General features: G+C 48.8%; 1 protein-coding gene across 2 annotated transcripts in view; it reads right to left on the minus strand.

Moving 5' to 3' along the window:
- Positions 1-22,586, minus strand: part of LOC138580095 (transient receptor potential cation channel subfamily V member 6-like) — a 164,284-nt gene that overhangs the window by 39,364 nt on the left and 102,334 nt on the right. For both annotated transcript variants that reach the window (XM_069650373.1, XM_069650374.1), the window contains 2 exons: positions 20,487-20,652; positions 6,571-6,637 (listed from right to left, as the gene is read on the minus strand). In XM_069650373.1, the coding sequence (XP_069506474.1) occupies positions 6,571-6,637; positions 20,487-20,652 (233 nt within the window). The remainder of the gene's footprint in view (positions 1-6,570; positions 6,638-20,486; positions 20,653-22,586) is intronic.

The raw sequence follows: 22,586 nt of genomic DNA on the forward strand, positions 1-22,586 counted from the left end.
GGATGAGTAATAACGAAAGGAACCTCCCCTCCATTGCTGTCCCCTAGGACGAAAAGGCAGAGGTTGTCGAACTGCAGCGCCTAACGACTTCGCTGCAGCTTTGGAGGTCTGCAACCTCTCAAGGCTCTAGTCAGCCTTGCTGCCAAAAAGAGGTTCCCCGTCAAAGGGCATGTTGAGGAGCCGGGCCTGCACATCAGGAGCAAACCCGAACTTCCGCAATCACGCAAACCCGCGTATCACGGTGCTCGCCGTCATGGACCGGCTGACGCAATCTGCCATGTCCAAACCCGACTGAACGGCCTCACACATGGCATCCTTGCCATCCTGAACCATAGCAAGGAAACCATCCCGCTCATCCCCTTCGAGAATATGTTCAGCCGCTAAGGAAACAGTTCCACAGAGTGTGCGTGAAATGTAACAAGGCACATACGGAGTTGGCCGTCTGAAGCGCCATACCCCCTGAAGAAAACACTTTCTTCGCCCAGCCATCAAAACGCTTGTCGTCCCTATCAGGAGGGATGGTAGGATAAGACGCCTGCACCACCAAACTCTCCGGAGTGGGGTGCTTGGTCAAGTAGCAGGTGTCGCTCCTGGCTAGGCAGTATTTTCACGGCAAAGACTTGCCCACTGCCGGTAGACTCTCTGGAGCAGTCCAAGCTGCCGCCGCCACCCTCCTCTGTAGAGCCATATGGAACGGCAGTACCGGGTCAGTTGGTGGACCTTGGTCAAGGATATCCGTAAGGTCATCCTGAAGAAAATCCCCTGGGGAAGCAGACCATCCCAAGTACTCGGTGACCCTGGACATAAGGCGCCGATACGAGGAGTCGGCATGAGTGCCAGGCTCAGGCCTACAAAACTCGACCCCCGGAGAGGTGTCCAGCCCACTGGCATCGTGCAGGGATTGCCGCAGGTCTTCAATTTGGCTATGGAAAGAGAAAATCTTGACCAGTACCGTATCCAGAACAATGCCATCATCAGAGCCCTCATCCACCTCTGAAATAAACTCAAGCTGGCGGAATAAGGCAGAGAATGCGGAACAAAGCCATGCTTGGCCTTTGCCAGAGCCTTTCTAGGCGGTTCCACTGAGCCCCGGGGAACCCCCGTCGAAACAGCCTCGAAAGGTGTTGAGTGAATCGGCGTCGACACCGAACACGGCACCAACAGCATCGATGGCGCCGACACAGTCCTCGAGGCCGGGGCCCCGAGCGTGTCCTTCGAAAGCCGGGGCACCGACGACTTCGAAGGGCAGGGACTCGAAAGAGTCAGTCGACGACCTCAGCGCCACCGGCGTCGTCGTCTTCCTTGAAGACACCACAGGTTCACACAGTCTCAAGCGTGTCGAGGACTGGGACCTGGAACGGGCATGCCGAGAATGATTCCCCTTGTCCGAGTGGGACCTCTCCCGCGAATCATGACGACCACCCGAGCCCAAAGGCACGCGAGCGGTGTCTCTCGACCGATCACGACCGACCCCACTCGGAGGTGTGGACGGACCAGTGTTCTGCGATTCGAGAATCGCCAACATTTTCTTCCCGAAGGAAGCCCATTCCTCCGGCGTTGCATGCTTGGTGGGGTAAGCGACCTGCCGACGGGCAGAGTCCTCGGAAGAGGACGGGGAAGGCGACCGATGACGACGCTTCCGGGAGTGCCTCGAAGAGGCAGAAGAGTGGCAGGACTGACTCCGGGACCGAGACCCACTGGACTTCCGACGACGACGTGGAGAGTCGCCTCTCGAATCGTCCGTCGAAAGACCCGCAGACCTCGACTTCCGTGGCTTAGACACCTTACCTACCGATCACTTCTTCTTGCGCTCCCGCAAGGCTTTTGACGTGAGCGACTGGCAGTCGACATAGTCATCCGTGTCCTGGGCCTCCCCGAGGCACCAGAGGCAGGCGTCGTGCGAGTCCGTAACTGACATCTTAGACCCACAGTCCCCGCACTTCTTAAAGCCCGGACACGGTGTGTTAGACCAGGTAGACATCTTCACGAAGAAAGACTTCACAATACGAAACAGGTTCGAAGAACCGAGAAAGAACAGGAAGTCCAAAGAGTCGAGGCGCGCCGAGATCTCCGAAGCGAACACGTTCGCGGACAAAACGGAACTGAGGCTACGGGTGTCGTGCGTCCTACTTATAACATCCAGTGACGTCGGAGGAGGTCCTCGACATATCAAGCAAATCTGTTATTTTACCATCTCGTCATGCTGAAAATCTGGATTCCTGACCGATCACTTGTTACATAATTCGATCACCTTCCTGCATATTGTTGCCTAATCCCAGAGTGACTCCACTTAGCACCATTTTCACACAGGCCACACCCCCCATTAAACTATGGTGACTCCCCCTCTACCACCAGGAGTTCACAAATCGGCAAGCATCCGTCACAGTGTTTGGTGTGCTCTTGTACATTTCAGCCCACCCATCAGCCATCTTTTCTCCATCCATACCATTCAACGAAATAGCCTGGTATCCTTCCTCGGGTTCTCTTCAATCTTTCCAGCAGTCCATTGTTTAGTGGATGGTATAAGACAATGGAGTTCTGCTTCGCACCCATGTCGCCTGGAAAAGTGAGCTGAATGCCAGTATTCTTTAGACCAACCTACGCACTGCCTTCCTGCATAGCCTGACACACAGATGGCACTGTTATGGCGGATTATTGATCAAAGTGACATCTCTCTTGTCTGCTGTAAAATGGACCTGTCAAGTCCAATGCCACTCTTTCCCGTGGCACTTGTGGAATAGCTTTTGGGATTCCAGAATGGTCTGCTTTGGTCATTCTCCCAACAAATCACATATTGCCTCATGTAACAGTCACCCTCTTGATCCACTGCTGGCTACCAACATGCTTCTATTGTGGCCCTCATGTTAAGGGTGTGTATGCCGTCCTTACTCATGGGGGTGCAGATTTCTGAAGCCCACCCAAGGTCCCGGAAGAAGGCGAGTTGCCACTTAGTGGAGACTAGAGATTCAGAGAATTCCTCCGCAGTCTTTCCCACGGCCACACAGGCCGGACATACTGGCAGAGTGCACAGAGCGCCAGCCACACTTCCTTCCATAAGGCGGCTTTGCCTTTACACATGTCGCCAGCAGACAGGCCCGCTCTTTTGGGGGATGGAGGTGGATATTCTCCGGAGACTGAGTAAAATACAGGGTGATGTCCCGACGCAGTGCTTGAGAAGGGGCCATCTCTGCAGGTGTATTGCCCGCTCAATGGTTAGTGGAATTAGCTTCGCAAACTGACGGGAAGGTGTCGGCTGACCTCTTGTGGTCAAAACTGAGAATACACTCACATTGTAGTCTTCACCCGCAAAAAGATTGGTTTAGGCCGTGGCTATAAAGAGACCGCACAAGGATTAGGCAGCCAGACAAACCGCTTTACAAAATCACTTCGGGGCCAGGGGTTGCACTTGCAATCAGCGCTTTAAGTGGGATAAGAAATCGAAAGGGGGTGGGGGGAGGAAGGGGCGCTCTAATGCGCCGTGATGCAATATTTAGGAGTGTACATAGTTTCTTTTTTTGTCCAGATGTTTTTGTGTTTTCTACAGTGTGGTCCCTGCTCTTCTGGTTTAACAGGGAACCCTGGTGTTATGTGTGACTCTAAACATTACTGGAGGGGACTTCTGCAGGCCAAGAGCAGTATTGCCACTACTCATATTTTTTAAAGAAATTTGATAAGGGAGGTCCGCTCGGAGAGCCCTGGCAGAGGCCTACCTCAAGGAAAATATTTGGAGATGGGTCACAGGTCACCGAGGCGCTGCCTGGGGAACCCAGGGATGGAGAAGCTGGATCGGAAACCCAATCCCTCACTCAGAAAAGGAGATATCTTCTTCATGGCAGTACTTCCACGAGAAAGCAAACTGTTACGAAATGCAAAGTGCCGAAAGCTGCAAAAGCAACATAGTGAAATTATATGAGATTGTGACTCTTGGTAAAGTACTGACAGGATGTATCAGGCAGGAAGATTGCGAGTATGAGACCCGCACCAAGTGTATGAAGGAGAGCAACTCAAGTCCTGGCAGGAGAGTATACCAGGCAGCTAGATTGCAAGCCTAGGACCCTCACCCAACTGCATGAAAGAGAGTAAACAATGTCCTGGCAGGAGAGTATACCAGGCAGCTAGATTGCAAGCCTAGGACCCGCACCCAACTGCATGAAAGAGAGTAAACAATGTCCTGGCAGGAGAGTATACCAGGCAAGTATACCAGGCAACTCAATTGCACGTTATTTTTGTTTGAACTGTCACATGCATGGTGGCATCAAGAGGAGGGACTCGTCATCTTGATCATATAAAAACCAGGGGAAGCAGAAGGAGTCTTTCCACCTAGTCCTGTGGAGAACATGGAAAGGGCAGTAGAAGAGGAACTACCGCTTGGCCTTGTGAACATTTGTGCATATAGTATCCAGGGGAAGGAAGGCAGTACCCTGGTATTGACTGAACTTTAACACAAAGAGCGACAAGACAATCTCTTGACTTTTTGAACGTTTGTGCCGATGGTAACCAGGGGAAGGGAGGCAGTACCTTGGTGTTGACTACCTCTTTTTTTTTGTGAACATTGTGAAAAAAGGGAAGAAGCCCTTTCTGCTGCTACTTGTTGTAGAACCTTTTTGTTTTGAAACTGTGAACTTTACTTTTCCCCTTTTTGCTCGTGCAGTGGAAGGAACACTGGTCATTACTCGGAGGGAGGGGGTCATTCCTCTGCAGTTTGAAGTCACAGTTTCCCCTTTGTAGATTAGTTTAATTATGTAAGGGTTGGAAATAAGTGTTTTGGACACAGGACGGTGGACTATTGTTTTGACGGATGTGTAGACCGTTTCCTTAGTTTTTATTTTTTTAGGCAGGGAATCCCTGCTTATATTTAGGAAGAGGTAGGATTTTCATTTTCTTTTTAATAAAAATGATATCAGCCATTAAAACGCCTCCACTTTGTCCACGTCATGCTTAAGACTCCTTAAACCCAGGCTTCCAGGTACATGCTCTGCAGACTGCGAGTGCAAATAAGTTCACCACAGTGCACCTGCTTAAAGCTTGTATATAAGAAAAAAGTGACCCTCTCCTTTTATGCACCTGGGGTCTTGTTTTTTTGGTCTACTTTCCATTTCTATTAATTTGTCAAAAACGTCAACCCTCAATATGTCAGACCCTCTCCAGATTAAGAATTTCTTTCTTTTGTGGCTATAAATTTGCATTACCTTCTCAATGGGAAGTCCACTCCACTTTCTTATTTTTAATATGCGTTGTAACCTCCTTTATGCATTAACTGTCACGTGCTCTTTCTACAACAAAAGTACAGAGGGGTCTCTGTACTACATACTTAAAGCACGACTCCCAAAAACGTAGTGGATAGACAGGCATGCAGTGAGTCACTCTTCATTCCCACAGGCAGGGTCTTGAACCTAGAACAGTTTTCTTGTATATGCTATTCTATGATTCACAGATAACCTGTTGACTTAAAGGATGTTATGAGCCAGGAGACCACACTTCAGATGCCTGGATCTTAACATGGCGCCCGACTGCCTCATGCCTTTAACCAATGTTTTCTGGACAAGCCTGGATTAGACTATGTTTGAGCTCAAGGATGACCGCCTTGTGGGAGGGGTGCTGTGGGGTGTCAGACTACAGCATAACGTGGAAACTTCACAGTTGTGGCAGAGAGGCACGTAGTAAAAGCAAGTAGACTTGGGGGTGTCCAGACAGCTTGACAGCCAGGGCAGGTAGGCTAATGGAATCTGCACCTGTCTGGTGTCCCAAGATGCTGCCAGCTGCACGGAAGACCAGGGTTTACTACCTTAATATAGGCAATCGCTTTACTACAAGACCAGATGTCCCGGACTAGTATACTACTACAAACCTCCCAATCTCTAGCCAAATCTCCTTTCTCCAACCTGCAAGTAGCTTTTAGGAGGGTCCACCATTCCACAGTTCCTGCTCGTGCTAAGTATGTTGCCTTTCCTATATAAGTAGAGTTCTGAGCATTCTTTCTGGCACCCGAGTTCAGCCTCCCCGGAACCGGTTTTCCCTGGGAATCATCAGCTCTCCCGAGTTTCCCCGCCCCTTCCGGGTCATGTGGGGTAGTTGTTTGGGTGCTCTGCTACATTTCTGCGCCTCGGTCATCCTGTGGACCTCTCGGATAATACACTCCCCTTTCTTGCCCCATCTGCCATGCAAACGGCAACACTGCCTCCTGCTCAGGCACTCTGCAGGGGCCCTTGCCGCTAGCTTCATCAAGGCACAGCTACCGCCATCATCATGGTATTCCTGGGGGAGTGGGGGAAGTCCCCCTTTTCTCTACGTGATATTTTCCCATAGAACCGATGCAGCTTGCATGGTATTGTAGATTAGCTTAGTACATGCAAGAGTAAAAATGTGGGCAACAGATAACATGACAAACGTGAGGGTGGGCAGATTTTCTGAGAACCATCACTAAACACTGCCTCCTCCTGCTGGTGAAACATGTCTGCAATAAGTAAGGTCTTTGAAAAAAATACCTTGCTCTTCCAGGCAATGTAAAAACGTGCACCTACCTGGAGAGCCGTGGGTACCCTGCAAGCCATGCCAGCTCTTCATAATTACCTGAAGCAAAGCCAAGTAGGACGACCGCCATGAGCCAGCAGAACCGGAGAAGATCGCCAAATATCATCTGGGCAAAGAAAGAAAAGTCTAGTTAGAAGCATGTTGGCACTGGTCATGTGTGCTTCAGAGGGGACGAGCTATGAATGTGGTACACCTTCTCCTGACAGAATCAGCGTCTCCATCAAGAGTCTTGTTCCCCCACCCCCTTTCAGTATCAGTCTTTCTTCTGCCTCCAACTCTAGTCTGTCTTCTAGCTCCTCTTCTCAGGGTGCTGCTAACCTCCAGGGCTGGCAGCACTTTAGCTGTGCCCCATGCATTCGTCCCAAGAGTAAACAAACGCACAAATAGAGCATGCGCCATTGCCAGTGAACATGTTTCCTCGGGGGCTGCCCCTTCCGCTGGCACTGGAGCAGCACCACTACCCAGAGGGCGAGTTCACGGGCATTTAAATGACTTTTGTTCGATCTGCAATATCCGTATTATCCAACACCTCCCCCCAGCATACGGTCTTCACCAGTGCAAAGATGTCCTAGGATGATCCTTGAACGTTACAAATCCTTACATGAAAAAAGCAGCCGCAGTTTTACAATGGATATCTAATGCTATCTTATATATGTATACAGGGACTGTCTGCATGTCTTGACATAGACTTAAATGCTACAGTGATAATATCAAACTAATCTAACATGCATAACTGTGAAGTGGTCTTTTATAGCGCCCTCCCGGCACTATTGGTGGCCTCGCTACGTGTGGGTCAGTAAGAAAGCAGGAGGGAGGGAGGGAGGGAGGGGTGGGAAAGGGGGGGGGGCACATTTCTGGGACAGCGGGAGAAGCACATGCGAAACCTTTGGTGTTGATGGGTGCAGGTCGGAAGTACCCACTTCCTTTGTGAGTAATGAGGCAGTGTGTTCTCCATGCGGTAGAGCTGGACATCCGATTGTCTACAGCACGTGGGTTGGGGTTAGATGCTGATGAGGGGGAGGGTGATGGCGTTAAAGAGGAAGGCTTAGTAATGGTTCCATTAGTGTTGATGTGCTCATGGGTGGGGGGGGGGGGAGGGAGGGGGAGAGAGAGAGATCTCTCAGAGGGGAGTCAGTGGGCAATAGATTGTAGGTCTTACAAGGCAAAACAACTTGCAACCGTGAACTCCCACCACAGGCCTATTTCAGAGGTCCCATTTCCTAGTTCCCATTTCATAGTTCCCATTGGGTCCCATTTCATAGTTCCCATTGCCACTGTCCCTCTTTCATACGCTCACATAGATGCATTGAACCCTATGAGCAACAAACCAAGCACCCGCAAGCTGCCAGGTGCAGATGGGGGCTGGGGGAAGCAGTCTGGAAACTTTCACTCATCTAAGCATACTGTTCAAGGGAGAGGAATTAGTAGAAATGTTGGACCTCATTCCACGGTGAAAGAGGTAGGACTTGAAAGCAAAACGAGTGGTGGAGTTGAGTGGCTGGAAAAGCAGAGTTGCAGAGTCTTGTCGATATTGAAAAAGAGGAACAACCTCAGGTTAGAGGGGCATACTGGAGGTACTGGGGTAGTGTCAAATTTAGGTCCCCAAGCCAAGTAGGAGAGACGAGGCATGGTTGTATTTTTAGACTACACAACACACATTACATTAAAAGGTCAGTTTACCCAGTTAATGACTTGATATTAAGGGGCGGGGGGATGAGGGGTAAACAAGAGCACAACAACTGCATGAACCTTGGCCCGATGAGGAGTGAAGGTCATGCTACTCAATGTCCAAGTGCTCAGAATGAGGGTTATCCACTTGAACACATTGAGCTAGCTGGACTAGCCAAGCCGGGTTAGTTTTTTTAGTTCACATTTAGTTTGCAGGTAGACCACAGGGAGCTTGGAGGGGCAGGATCCGTAGGAAGGAAAGTGTGATGCTGCCTCTTTAAGGGCTGCATGCATGCGGCGGAGTGACGTTGCACTCCGCCGCGTGCACTATAAATAAAAAGGGGCGGTCTCGGCTGCACAGAGCGACCGGGTAGCCCGAACCGAGTGGATGTGTCCGAGTGCAGTCAGTGGTGCGAGGGGGACCACGACATCCGCGAGGACGCGGAACACCCATAACAGAAAGTAGCAGTTTTCATACCAGGAATGTTAGAAACAGGCCCTACAGGAGACAGAAGAATCTCTCATCTTCTAGAATAAGGGGCGTTTATGTCTAGCCAAAAGGCAAACAGGCCAACTCCTCATAGTGTTTCAATTCCTGGCATCTTAACCAGGAGGGGTGAGTGGGTAAGGTTTGCGTGCAAGACCTGGCCACTCGCAGCCTTCTTAGAGGTAACCTTTACAGATGGCCGACTGCCTGATGCAAGTTATAGAGTACATGGTACTCCTCACCGAGTGGCAAAGATCAGGGCCATCCGCTATTGTTGAAGCCTCTGCAATAAAAACAGGATGGAACAACTGGACCGATGCATGCACCAGCGCGATGTACCACCTTACAACCAGTACATCCCAAGGGTCAAGGGCCTTCCTGATCGAGCTGGAAGCCAACATTAGCCTAGGAAATAACCCACAGCAAAGTGGAGTGTCACCTCCTGGTGTAATTCCCACCCACGGGATGTGCCACCCATCTACGGAGGGCAGGGGTGTTGCTAGGTCTGCAAAAAGATCTGGGGCTGTGCTAACGTCTGGACTGTCCTGACTCGGGACTAGCTAGACTTCGGTTGTAGCCCCTGAGCTTTTATACGGGGCTACAACCAAAAGACCCCTGGCGGCACCTCACCAGGCCCCCCCAGCAATGCCTCTGGCAGAGGGTGTCGGCAAAAATGCTCAGCCTCTCTGTACAGAACACGGACCCTCATTTTCAGGCAATGCATTGAAGGGGTGTTGTGGTCGCATTCTGCATGACCCTTCCACAAGTTGGCACTAAAAGTCTCCCAAAGCATGCAAAGCCCCCCACCTTCTAGGAGATCGAGCGGCTCTCCCCCTTCCCTTTCTCATTGCTGTATTGGACAGCAATAGACCAGACAGACAGGTGGGCTACCCGCCATATCAAGGAAGAGAGGGAACAAGGTTGTTTGGGAGCAAACGCTGGCATAAGGTTGCCCCACACAACATATCTACCAGGGCTGGTGCCCATGTGCAGGCACCAGGATCGGTTTCTCAAGATCTTCCTACAATCATGCCCACAGATGCCTCATTGCCAGTCTCCCCTGAGTCACCCGATGATCCACAAGGTCAAGAAAAGTAGCCACACTGAAGGCTTGCAGCAAAGAGTTTAGTTTGAAGGGCCAACTAAATAGGGACTTCTGCAATACACCGCAGCCAGGTTGATCTCCCCCTTTCTTACTCTCCCCACCCCACCCAAGAAACATGGGCACTCAAGGGAAAATACATTTTAATCAGCCGGTTTAAAAACAACAGAGTCAGCAGACCCTTAGTCATATGTTAAACACTGCATATGGTACAAGTCTTCTACTTCCATGTGGCTCCATCTTTGCCAAGTTTTGGGGCTTTTTTTGGACCTAACATTCAAAAATAGGTTAACCAAAGCACTGCACCTGTACCACATACAGCGGTTGTGCAGAAGAGGGCCACACATTTGCAGTCCATATTTCCTGCAAACGCTGAATCCTTTTGAGGTAGAGGGGGAACCAAGAAAAATTATGGATCCAGCAAACCAGCGATGGTAAGGAAAGAAGTGCTCTTCAACGAGACAACTTTAGTTGCTATCTCCAAGACGGGAAACTGATTTTGCTGAAAATTAGTCTCCGCAAACAGACTATGCTCATTAAATGTGACCTTGTGGCCCCTCGAATATTTGATGCCATTTGTCTCATACTACGAACTTCAATGGGCTTCTGGTACACTTGAATCCCAGGTGGGACTCTCGGGTTTCTGGGTCTCTCGCGATGGTTTGTGGTCCAAACTGGAGCCTCGTTTCGAACGTCTGGTTTAGTCGTACAGTTTGTTCAAACAATCAGAGCCCTTTCATCTTATAAAGGGAGCTGAAGGGTTTGCTACATTAAGAGTTGAGAGATCAAGAGTAAGACTCAGACAAAGTGGTATTTTCCGTGTTTATCAAAGACTTATTATCAAAAGAAAAAGAGGGGCTGGGAAAATCCTACCTGTCCCAGACTGTAAGAGGGGTTTCCCAGCCTCGACAAAAGTAGGGAACACCTGTGTCAGGATGTGCAACAAAGTCAAAACATCCCCCTGGTAGCGCTGTGTCCTGTGTCCAAAATCCTAAACTGACCCTCACGCACTAAACTCAATTTAATGTGAAATGAGGAAGGTCTCTTGGCTGAACATCTGCAGCTGCCTTCCAAAGTTTAAAATATAAAGTCTCTAAGGTGCAAAAAAGAAAAATGAATGAAGTTCCACTAGAGAAGGGCCTTCCCTTCCCCTAGAGTCTTTCTGGTCATTCAAAGAGCGACTTCTCATATGCTTCACAATCCCAAAGGGGACAGCTCTTCTCTCGAGTTTTCTCCGTTTGCAAAACACTCTCTCTGGTCCACTAAAAAAACAGGGATTTTCTTAACCTGTTTTCTTAGCACTCTCAGGAGGGATCTCTGCCCAGTTAGTCCAATCCTTGGTTTACTTTACTGCCAGGGATTTATTTCGCTACTAGGGTGCGTGGCCTAGGCTCGCTGTATGCCTGGTTTACTCTCCTGCCAGGGTGCTTTTTTACTCTGCGAGTGCCTGGTTTACTCTCTTGCCAGGGCTTTTTGAGTCCTCTCAGTATTCGAGTGCACATCCCAAGGTCACACTCTTCATTAGCATTTACTCGCTTCTGTATCCAGGTAAGTATATCTTTCATATGTCGAGCCACTGACCCGTCTCCATCTGTGTTAAGTGTCCCAGCTCCCTTGTGTGGGTTTTTGTTCTTTGCCAATGGCACATAACATCCGCCCTGAAGTGCCCCGGTATCCCAATCTTCTCTGGCAGCTTTGGCGTCCCTGCGTCTCACCATCTCCTCTGCTTGTCCGAAGGAGGGGTTAGATGAAGGGGATCAGGAGGAAGTGGAGTTGGTGATGGGGCCTCTCCATGCACCTGCTATTCCGGAGGGGGAAATGCAGATTAAGGAGAGCCCCTCCATGCAGCCCACATGGTAAGACGTTGGAGCATTTTGGCCTGCCACCAGGCAAGACCATCAAGAGGGTCAAGTGGGCAGGTCCTCTGCCGGTTGGATGGCTGTGGCAAGAGGGTGAAGCAGGGGTAGAGAGGCAAGGTACATGTCTCTAGTAGCCTACCTCAACTGACCCCATTAGTGACAGCCCTGCCATCACACCCCTCTGGTAGTGGTGAGGATGTGGGCGCTAGTACGTCACAGGCCTGGGTGCAGCACACCAGTCATGCCATACCAAGCAGCATAAAATCTGCCAATTGCTTAAAGCTGTAGGGAGGGGGCCAGGGGTGCTGGAATCCAAGGAAGTGATTGCTATCCTATGGGAAGCAAATGCAGCTGTACCATCATTCCCTGCCTTTAGGTTGCTCTGCAGGTGGGAAGGAGTGCAGCATCTATGATGGAGGGGCTGGGATCAAAGGGAGACTTGCAGGACACTAGAGTATGAGTGGGAGAGCTCTGGTGAATCCAGTAGAGTCATCACTGATTCCCCCGGTGGTGACCTCCTCCCATGTGGCCAGGGGACGGCAGCCGCTACCTGATCCTGACCCTGGGGGTGGTTATACGAGTGAGGATCACATGGGAGGAGACCACTACCAGGGGGATGTTTGGACTTCACTGCACACAACGCTGTATTCTCCCCTTTCCCATTCCCATGAGGAAGACCCTTTAATACCAGAGTTCTTAATGGCCGATTGCCATTCTGGTCAGGCCCCCACCGTTGACACAACTCCCACATAACACCTTTTTTTTCTGATGTGCCATGGGCTCCAACTCGCATAACCACCCAGGTACTGGGACGAGAAGAAGGATGAGGGTGTTTACGCAAAGTGACAGGAGCTCGAATTACAAAATGCGGACTAATTGTTTTTCCCAAGTCTTCAGTGCACAGGACATTTAAAGATGGCAACCACACTATTGGACCAAGCAGCGCAGGAGAAGACGTTGAACCCCCACACTGAGGCTTATGAACGTGAGGCACATGGGCAGGTGTGGTGGTACAGAGAAGACGGCCAGGACAGGACGAGAAATGCTGAGTTGTGCTATCAAGAAGGGCCGTGGAGATGCTGGGAGCCACGCAGCGTCTCCTGTATATTGGGTCACTTGAAGAGATAGTTCTCCAGTCCAGGCCGAAAGGACACTGGAAGAATATCTGTAGACTGTTAAGTGGAAAGCAGGTGAAGAAACCATACCGCAAAGGCGTGAGCAGAATCGAAGACACCGGAAGGAACCGGTGAGTCTGCCCCAAGCAGCTGGGGACCCCGGGGCATTCTGACAAGCGCGCTAACACATTTTTGTATGGTAGACACAAAGTTTGTTTGAATGCAGACAAGGTAAAGTAAAAAGTAAAAGTTAACAGACAGAAAAGCAGAAGAAGTCCAGACAGGTGAGTACACCAGGCAACTGAAATTGTATAAAGATTCCCGGAAGGGGCGTATACCAGGCGATCTGCAAAGTTACAAGAAATTCTACAGAAAGACTTGCAGAACATATTGCTTAAACAAGAACTTGTGAGTCCAGTGAAGACACAATGTAACTGTTAGCTAAAGAGACATCTTTACCATCCTATTAAAGAACTCAGGGCAAGAGGAGCACCCTCTGGATCCAGGGGTCTTTACCTTGTAGAACATTTTCGTTGGAGTCATTCTTATACTTTTGCCAACATCAAGTTAAAGACATTTCACTGTAGCTCTTTGTTGTTTTGTTTGTAGTGTGAGGGTCAGGATAGGACGTTTTGGACACAACAATGTCTTTTCCTTAATTTTTGGTTTCTAGGTAGAGAAGTTCCTCTTTAGAATAGGGCCAGAAAGGCATTTTCCCCCAACCCATTTTTATTTTAAAAAAGGTCGCAGGCGCTCCTCATCTCACCTCACTGATGAGGCCCAAAAGGGCTGAAACACGTGTATGGGGTTGCTGTTGGTACTCTTGTTCAGAAGGGAATTGCCATAGCATTTCGGTGCTGGGCTGCCATTGTTATTACGGCTGAATGATTACTTTGCATTTAACTTAAAAGGCCTTTAATAAAGTTAGATATATTCTTGATACACCCCGACAGAGTAATTTGTGGTATCGTTTGCTGCGTCTGCTCATTGTATCATCCCTGCCAAGCTAGTGTTTGACAAAGACATGTTTAATCCGTTCTTTGCGAGATTGGGTCTTGATCCTAGAGATGCATTACCAACTCAAACGTCCTACCCAAAGTCTTAGACAAAGTGGCTACCATCCAATTTCAGAATTTCGTAAAAGTCAAATTGGGATTGCACCACAAGCAATTTGTGTTTAGAGCCCATCACAGTACAGAGGCAGCACTATTAGACTTGCAGACTAACATGCTCGAGTGCCTGGACAAGGGGGAAATGGATCTTAGTCCTTCTCGATCTGTCCATGGCATTCGATGTGCTTGATCACGATCGTCTTCTATACTCCTTGAAAAACCCAGGAAAATGCACTCCCCAGGCCGCCAGTTGGATTCTATATTTTTGGTCCAATAAAAAAAATCAACTTCGTGCTGGCCGAATGCCTCCTCTAAATCCACTTCTATTATCTGCAGTGTTCCGCAGGGGCCGGTAGCTCATCAACTTTGTTTATTTTGTATATTAGACCTCTCTGCAGTCTTTTAGAATCTCCGTTTTTTTTTAAATTTACCAACTACGCAGACGACATACAGCTGCATCCAGAAATCAGTGGGAACAACGAGGTTCACACAAAGAATCTCAACACCATCTATGGGATCATTGAAAGGTCAGAAAATACCGAGCTAAGACCGTACTTTTGTTATTCGGAAGTGCTCAGGCTAGAGCAAGATTAGGATCAGAGTACCTCTCTTTTAATTGTAAGAATTGTAGCATCCCAGTGGCCGACAAAGTGAAAACTTTGGGTGTACTTCTTGACTCATCTCATTAGTGCCGAAACTCAGTAAAACTGCATATCCAGAAACTGCTAATATAACCGAAAACTGTTAACATTAAACCTTTTATTTCCAAGGCAAATTGTTAGTCAGTGGCACAAGCTATAATCCTCTTGCGCCTCGACTATTGCAATGCTTTGCTGATCGGGGCAAGTAAAGAGATCCCTGCATCGACTCCAGACCCTCCAAAATGATGCGGTCAGCGTTGTTAAAGGAATTCGACGACACAAGCACATTACTGCCGCTAGGCAAATCATTACATTGGCTCCCGGTCCATGCTCGGATCCAGTTGAATACTGCCTTTTTAGTAGCTGACATGAGGCTAAACGTACTCTACGTTCCACAAATACGGGTCTGATCAACTCCTACAAGGCCAGAAGGGCCTGAGGACTGGGTAGAGCGGTTCCCTGTCTGGCTGCACAATACTGGAACCCCCTGCCAAGGGTCCTACGCTTGCAAAATAATTATAACTTTTCAGAGATCCTTGAACACTCTGATCTTTAGTCTCCCTACTCCTAGTGGTGTTTTCTTCCTGTGGAGTCCCGTTCTTATACGTTTGGCCCCTTGTGTTTTTGTGCGCCCTGATGCCTGCGGGTTCTGGGCACGTTATAAATAAATAAAACAAAAATCTAAAAAGGGACTGATCAGGTTTATTGTCAATTGTTCCTGTGTCACTGCAAGGCCTCTCCAGTAGTTCAATATCCCCAAATGCAACAAAAAAGACTATACTTGTGTGGGTGGGAACACAGAGCACAGCCGACAACAGGAACCTGCAAAAGTGCAGCTGGACAGACTGACCACTTGCAGAACTAATACTGTACTGGGGTCACCATCACTACCCACAGACGGCGCGTCCAGTGGGGGGGGGGGATAGCAAGTTCTGTGCAGTTGATGGTCCTCCATCTGGACCGGTTGATGCCCCGTCTATATTGAAGGTGTCAGAGCCACTGAGCAGAGTGACCCCACAGTATCTCCTCCACATGGGCTGCTTTTGCCCTGTTCACAAGGCTTTCAACATGTGTCCGTTATGATGGCATGAGCTTGGCATTTCCAGTGTAGTGGACAAACTCTGAGCTGGTTGGTGCTCTTGCGGCTGCTTACGTTTTCTCCAATCGATGTTACAAGCGCTGAAGCAAAGCATTGTTTCAGGTTTGCAGAGTCTCCTACTTATGACGTTTGGTGGGAGTCTCCCTCTTCTGACACAGGCAGATATAAAGTGCCCGCTTTAACTTTGAAACAAGGGTCCATAATGGGCACAGGCCCTCGCCACGTTGGCCCGGTCCGGCTCGAGCAGGTACTCCAGATGAGAGAACCTTGCTGAGGGCTGCATTGCGACGACTAATCCATATGTGGTTTATCATAGACCAGAAGCTGCCACTGACAGTCAGAAATGCCCCACATGTTGCAGTCATATGTTATGGTAGCACCAAGGGATGGCCACGGATGCCTCGTGTTGTGCGGTGGCAACTTGCGGAACACCTTGTTGTGGTTTCTGTCAGGGTATGCAAGGGAGATGTTGTAGTGTAGTCTTGTCATGTGATGTCACTGGCCTGGAGTGCTTGTGGTCAGAATGTTGATGTATGAATGCAGCTCAGGAGAATGTTGAGTGAATGATTGTGTCAGTTGAGGGCCTGAGCTGGGATGTTAGGATGGCCGGTGGGTTTTTTCTCTCTCATGTATGCAAGTCCAATACCCCTCCTTGTCCCTGTCCTGTACCTCATGTCAATGTACATGGTGCAAGAGCAACTGAATGGTGTATATAATGTACATTCTATACAATAAAGCTTTCTGGATCAATTTATGACTTGACGTCAGGTCTGTGTGTGAGTGCCAGCATGAATGACCACCAAACAGACTTTATAATACACATGCATTTGGTGTAGTGCATTTTTGCCATGGTAAACCCAGCTGAAATATGAGGTGACCTTTTGAGCCATTTTGTTAAGTACTGTCCAGCACCTGCGTGCACACTCCATGCCTTGCCCCGTTACTACTCAGATGCTTATCGTCTGGTACGGAGGAGAGGGCTGTGCGCGAGCGGGTGGTTGCCAAGAAACAGCCAAGGATGCTCCTCCTAGCCAATCATAGAGCAGGCACGCAGGGCGCCCGCACACATCAGCACGTAGCGTGCTAACCGTGATGAGATGTCAAGAAATACGAAAGGCTCTCAATGAAGACGCTACAGCGTTCTCGCAAGGGTTTTGTACCACTGAATTCAGGATCTTGTGGCTTCGACTAGTAAGTCTAATTCCTGTAGATTATTAGTGTTGGTGTTAGGTTACTCTGTTATTACTGGGGAGTGCTCCTTCAATTTTTGTGACTGCAGATCGATTCCTGAGATTAGGTACAACGCTGGAGCTGGAGGTTGTAAATGTTCAGGAGGCTTCCTCTAGTTCCAGCATTTCCCTTGTTGCTGTACTGCCCCTGTACTCACCATTTGAAGTTCTGTTAGGAGGTGTGTCGCGCAGCACTTCCGCCAGCATAAAAGGTGTACACTGTATATTTCAATTGGAGCGCATATCCCCATTCTCCTGAGAGATCCCTACACTTTGTGCGCTGCAACCAGGTGAGCGCAACACATTTCAACCAGTTGTTCCACAGACTGATAAAGCATGCGAGTGACCACGAAGCAAAGGACTTGCACAAAGCCGGGATATGTATTGTCTTGCCGATCCAGAAGGAAGCACGACCACATGATCCAGGGCCTGTTGCAGCAAAGCCCATATAGCCACCGTGCCTTCACCTTATCCCAGATGACAACTCCCCTTCTGCCTGAAAGCCTTGCATGTACAAAGTTCCCTACTGCTGAACCACATACAGCTGCTGTCCCATGCATTACTCACACCTCTTGGCTGGTGTAGGGCAGAAAGGCCACACGCGTGCTATGATGACCATGCATGCAATTCTCCGAGCACTTGACCACATGTCCATGGTACAGTGGATGTATGCCATAGTGGTCGCCCCAGCATAGCCACATCCCATTTATATAAGTACTGGCTTGGGAGAGAAAAAAAAAAAACAGTGGTCGAGAACTTTCCAGTAGTGATTGGCATCTGTCATAAGCTGTCAGAATTCAAGAAGTGTAGGGCTAGAGGTTTATAGGAAAGATTAGATCCAGGATTGCCTTAAACAGGCACAGTCGAAGTGACTGTGCACAGGTCGGGATGGGGCGAGCTTCTACTACTGCACCCTCTGCATCTGTGTTCTAATCATCCTTCAAACATCTGTCTGATCGCCCTTTTTTGTTCACTACTGCCAGAGGCTTGTGTTCTTTTTTTTAATATACCCTTTCGCCTTAAGCCGTGAGCTGGGGATGGGTCATTATCCAACCGATAATGACCTCGTCTGACCTCTATCTGATACCAATACATGTTTTGGAGGCGAGTAAAAAATGTACTTTATTAGAGAATAAAGTAAATAGACAAACCTAGTAAATTACATGAGTTTTTATTTTGTAGTAGTTCAATAAGATTGCCTTCATCAGTTAAGCATTTAAATTGCAAAGATAATTCGAATTAAACGGGTTTAACGGGAGCATTCATTAAGTAAACAATTCTTTTATAGGAATGTGAAAGCATTTTCCAATAATTTAGCCTTCTCTATTTTGTTAAATAGAATGTTGCAGCAACAAAAAAAAAAAAAAAAACCCTCCGCCCATTCAGGAAGGGTCTTATTGGAAAAACGCCTTGCTTGGAATTTGCATGCTTTCCCTGGCTGCTTTTGAAGCCATAATGTTCATAATGTAGTATTTATTGACTGCATTCTGCAGATTCTGATTGGCTGACAGGAGGTCAATAACGACTTCCATGTGCTAGTAATGTTGACTTTCCAAGATTCCCCAGCTTTTGGATTGCTCCATGCAGAGATGGAGTCTGGTCATAATAAAACCATCAGCAGGGAACGTCCTTCAAGCACTGATGGGTGCATGAATACCCTACCAGAAACCTGGATTGCTACTCCACCAGCATTGCAAGGTTCATGCGAGAAGGATTTGGAGATGGCCTGCAAAGGAGATCTAAGTGAGAAGAAAAGGCATGGCTGAAACGGAGATTCAATTAGGAAAGAAATATGGCTTCATGGTTCTGCTGGTGAATGGGGGGTGTCATTGCAGGAACATATTCCATAAAGAGGCCCAGGATCACATATGGAAGAGCACCAGGCAGAGTAGAGGAGAGCCAAAGAGGCCCCGTATCACAGATGAGAGCATCAAGCAGAGGAGAGCCAAAGAGGCCCCATATCACAGATGAGAGCATCAAGCAGAGTAGAGGAGAGCCAAAGAGCCCCCGTATCACAGATGAGAGCATCAAGCAGAGTAGAGGAGAGCCAAAGAGCCCCCGTATCACAGATGAGAGCATCAAGCAGAGTAGAGGAGAGCCAAAGAGGCCACGTATCACAGATGAGAGCATCAAGCAGAGTAGAGGAGGCCCCGTATCACAGATGAGAGCATCAAGCAGAGTAGAGGAGAGCCAAAGAGGCCCCGTATCACAGATGAGAGCATCAAGCAGAGTAGAGGAGAGCCAAAGAGGCCCCGTATCACAGATGAGAGCATCAAGCAGAGTAGGAGAGCCAAAGAGGCCCCGTATCACAGATGAGAGCATCAAGCAGAGTAGAGGACAGCCAAAGAGGCCCCGTATCACAGATGAGAGCATCAAGCAGAGTAGAGGAGGCCCCGTATCACAGATGAGAGCATCAAGCAGAGTAGAGGAGAGCCAAAGAGGGCCCCCTATCACAGATGAGCATCAAGCAGAGTAGAGGAGAGCCAAAGAGGCCCCGTATCACAGATGAGAGCATCAAGCAGAGTAGAGGAGAGCCAAAGAGGCCCCATATCACAGATGAGAGCATCAAGCAGAGTAGAGGAGAGCCAAAGAGGCCCCGTATCACAGATGAGAGCATCAAGCAGAGTAGGAGAGCCAAAGAGGCCCCGTATCACAGATGAGAGCATCAAGCAGAGTAGAGGAGAGCCAAAGAGGCCACGTATCACAGATGAGAGCATCAAGCAGAGTAGAGGAGGCCCCGTATCACAGGTGAGAGCATCAAGCAGAGTAGAGGAGAGCCAAAGAGGCCCCGTATCACAGATGAGAGCATCAAGCAGAGTAGAGGAGAGCCAAAGAGGCCCCGTATCACAGATGAGAGCATCAAGCAGAGTAGAGGAGAGCCAAAGAGGCCCCGTATCACAGATGAGAGCATCAAGCAGAGTAGAAGAGAGAACAAAGTAAAGGAAGTGTAAACAAAGTATGGAGTTCATCTAAGAGTGTGCGTATCTCTTGAGTAACCAGGAAACTCAGAGAGGCAGTAAATGGCTGTATTTTTGAAATTCGAGATGCTGGCAGGGGGGGGGAGGGATAACCTTTGTAAGGGATGTGAACAAACGGTCAAAGGAGCTATGCAAGGAGCATTGCTCTCCAGAATGTGTGGTTTTGAAGTACACAAATTGAAAACGCCTTTTCAGTCAAGGTTGTCATCATTTAAGAGTAGCAGGACACAAGGTGATGTTCTCTTTGTGATCAGTATCGAGAATTGAAAAATGCCCCAGCACTAAAAAAAAAACAAATGCAATGTTATTGGTTTAAAACACGCTTCATGCCAGACTGCGGCCTGGATCGACAATCAAACTCATGCCGCTCGGAGCAGCCTCATTTCCAAGACGAGGATGTTGCGCCCTGAGCCATCCTCCCAACCCCAACACAACCCTTCTGTTGCTACATCTCAAAATATGGGTCAGAAATAAAGCAGTTCTAATAATCAGCAGATGCTGGATAGCAGGACAATCCCTGGTACCCTACAGAAGACGCTGATTATCCCTGGTTAGGTGCCTTCCCGCTCCACCCTCCTCCGCCAGCTCTCCTTGTCCCACCTTGTTGCCTCATTGCGGTACAGCACACAGTCCCCCCTCCCCAACCTCCACGCCCATTTGCTTACTTTCTGGATCATGATGGTGAAGGGGCCGAGCATCTGGAACCCGCGTGTGAAGTACATAACGTAGCACCAGCCCAGAACGACAGCGATGGACATGGGCACCACCTCTCCCTCCGTGCTGGTGATGCGCAGGACCAGCGTGATCAGGACCATCAAAGCAAAGCTGATTCTGCATGAAAAACAAGGAAACGTCTGAGAAAAAGCATCAATGTGAGGGTTACACGCTAAGGTATTACCTTCAACTTCTCACAGGTTGATCGATTGAATGAATCCACGCAACCAATAATTTGCTTCAGTGTGAATGAGGTTGGCAAGATGCAATTGGACCAAGAACGAAAGGCTTTTGGCGGTGGAGGAGGGGTACACATGAGTAGACAATTAAGTTGAATGTAAGATGCCTGCCCAACAGATAGATCTTGGGAGTGTGATGGAATTTGTGATGGTTCTGTTCTTGGTGCAGCTGTAGAAGCAAGCTGTTCCAAGAGTGGGACCCTTGCCTGCAAATCCTCACCTGCCAAGTGATGCTTGGGGAACCCAAGGGTTGAGGGAACAAGGGGTTTCAATTGTCACCTACATCATAGCATGGTGGGCGATGATCTAGGTTAAGTTGCTTGTTCAAAGCATTGAGAGCAAGACCAATTTAAACTTCCTCCTGGAAGACCCCATCAGCGAGCACAGGTGGAAGAGATCCTGATGTGGGACTGTGCAGGTAAACGTAAAAGGTGTGCCTGGCAATAGTGTTTTGAATGGACTGAAGTATGGCCTCGGGTGAGTGCGGGAGGCCTATAGATGGAGTTAGCATAGCCTTTCAAGGGAGAATTATGCCTAAAGGGTAGGGCGGCTCAGCAAGAGGACGAGATGCAAGATGTGATGTGGTGCAATGATTGGAGTAGGAAGTTGCAGGATTTGACAGAAAATCGCTTTCACACCCTGGCTTTGGTGGGGGGCGTATATGAGCTTTAATGGTCGGCCAACCAGAGCTTTGGTAGCCCCGAGCAAAGCGATGGTCTCAGTTTGGGTTGCAGGTCATTAAAGCCCATGGACACCTCCACAGTCGGGGCATGAAAGCAATTCACACCCCGAGAGTTACTGGGGTGCGGATTCATTTATTTTTTTCATCCAAGAGGAGATCAGCTCTGCGCGACCCAATCTCCCGTCAGAGAAAAAAGTAATGCAAAAAAAAAGGCAGTCGCAATTGAAATGGAAAAGGGACTAGGTCCCTTTTTGGATGACAGTAGCCATGGAAAACATCTTCCAAAATGGGCACCATCATCCAATAAGGGACATAATCCCTTTTCTATTTCAATGGCGGCAGCCAGACGAGAGGAGCATCGGACCAGAGCGCAAGGTTCCGGTCCCGCAGGTAAGCTGATGGGTGGGGGGGGGATTTGGGACTTTCTAACGAGGGGAGGCAACAGGGAGAGACTGCCCGTTTCCTCCCCACGTTAGGAAAAAAAAGGCGCCACCCAGGGAAGGGTCTCTGGTGGCTGGAACAGCAGGCCGGGATTGTGTATTCTCCCCGCTGTTCCAGGAACCCGATTGGCCGAGCGCCTTCTCTGGGTGCGAATGGATAATCTGATTTCATAGGGATTACCTTTTAAAGACAATTCAGAGATTGCAGACAGCATTGTCAGGACCTAGAATGGCTCCTAGGACCTGAGGAGAAGTGGATTAGAGGAGAGGTGGTGGGGTGCCAAAAACCACAGTCTTTACGCCTCTATAGATTTGCATGGTCCATTTGTATTCTAGTCTTCTCTTGAGCTCCTTTCGCTGACTCCTAAAAGTAGCTCATTACAAAATTTTGACTTATTTTCGCAAATGAAGATTCTAAAGTTGCTGAATGTCCCGAAATTCCAATGTTATGGGGTTTCCCTGACAAGCACCTAATTTGGGCTTCAGCAGGAGAGCGTACGCAATGATTTAAAGAGTTGATTCAATTGACAAACTGATTGCCTTTTTATTCTTGTACGACTCACAACGACCAACCGCAGGGGGGAATTTGATTTGCTTCCTAGAGGAAATTCCTCTGTTTTCAAATTTTCAGATAACGTGGCTTAGGAGGAACACGTTAAATTGTGAACTTTGAAGCAATAGAGCATTTTA

Source organism: Ambystoma mexicanum, chromosome 3p, assembly GCF_040938575.1.
Source record: "Ambystoma mexicanum isolate Mex_15411 chromosome 3p, UKY_AmexF1_1, whole genome shotgun sequence".
NCBI classification, from domain to species: domain Eukaryota; kingdom Metazoa; phylum Chordata; class Amphibia; order Caudata; family Ambystomatidae; genus Ambystoma; species Ambystoma mexicanum.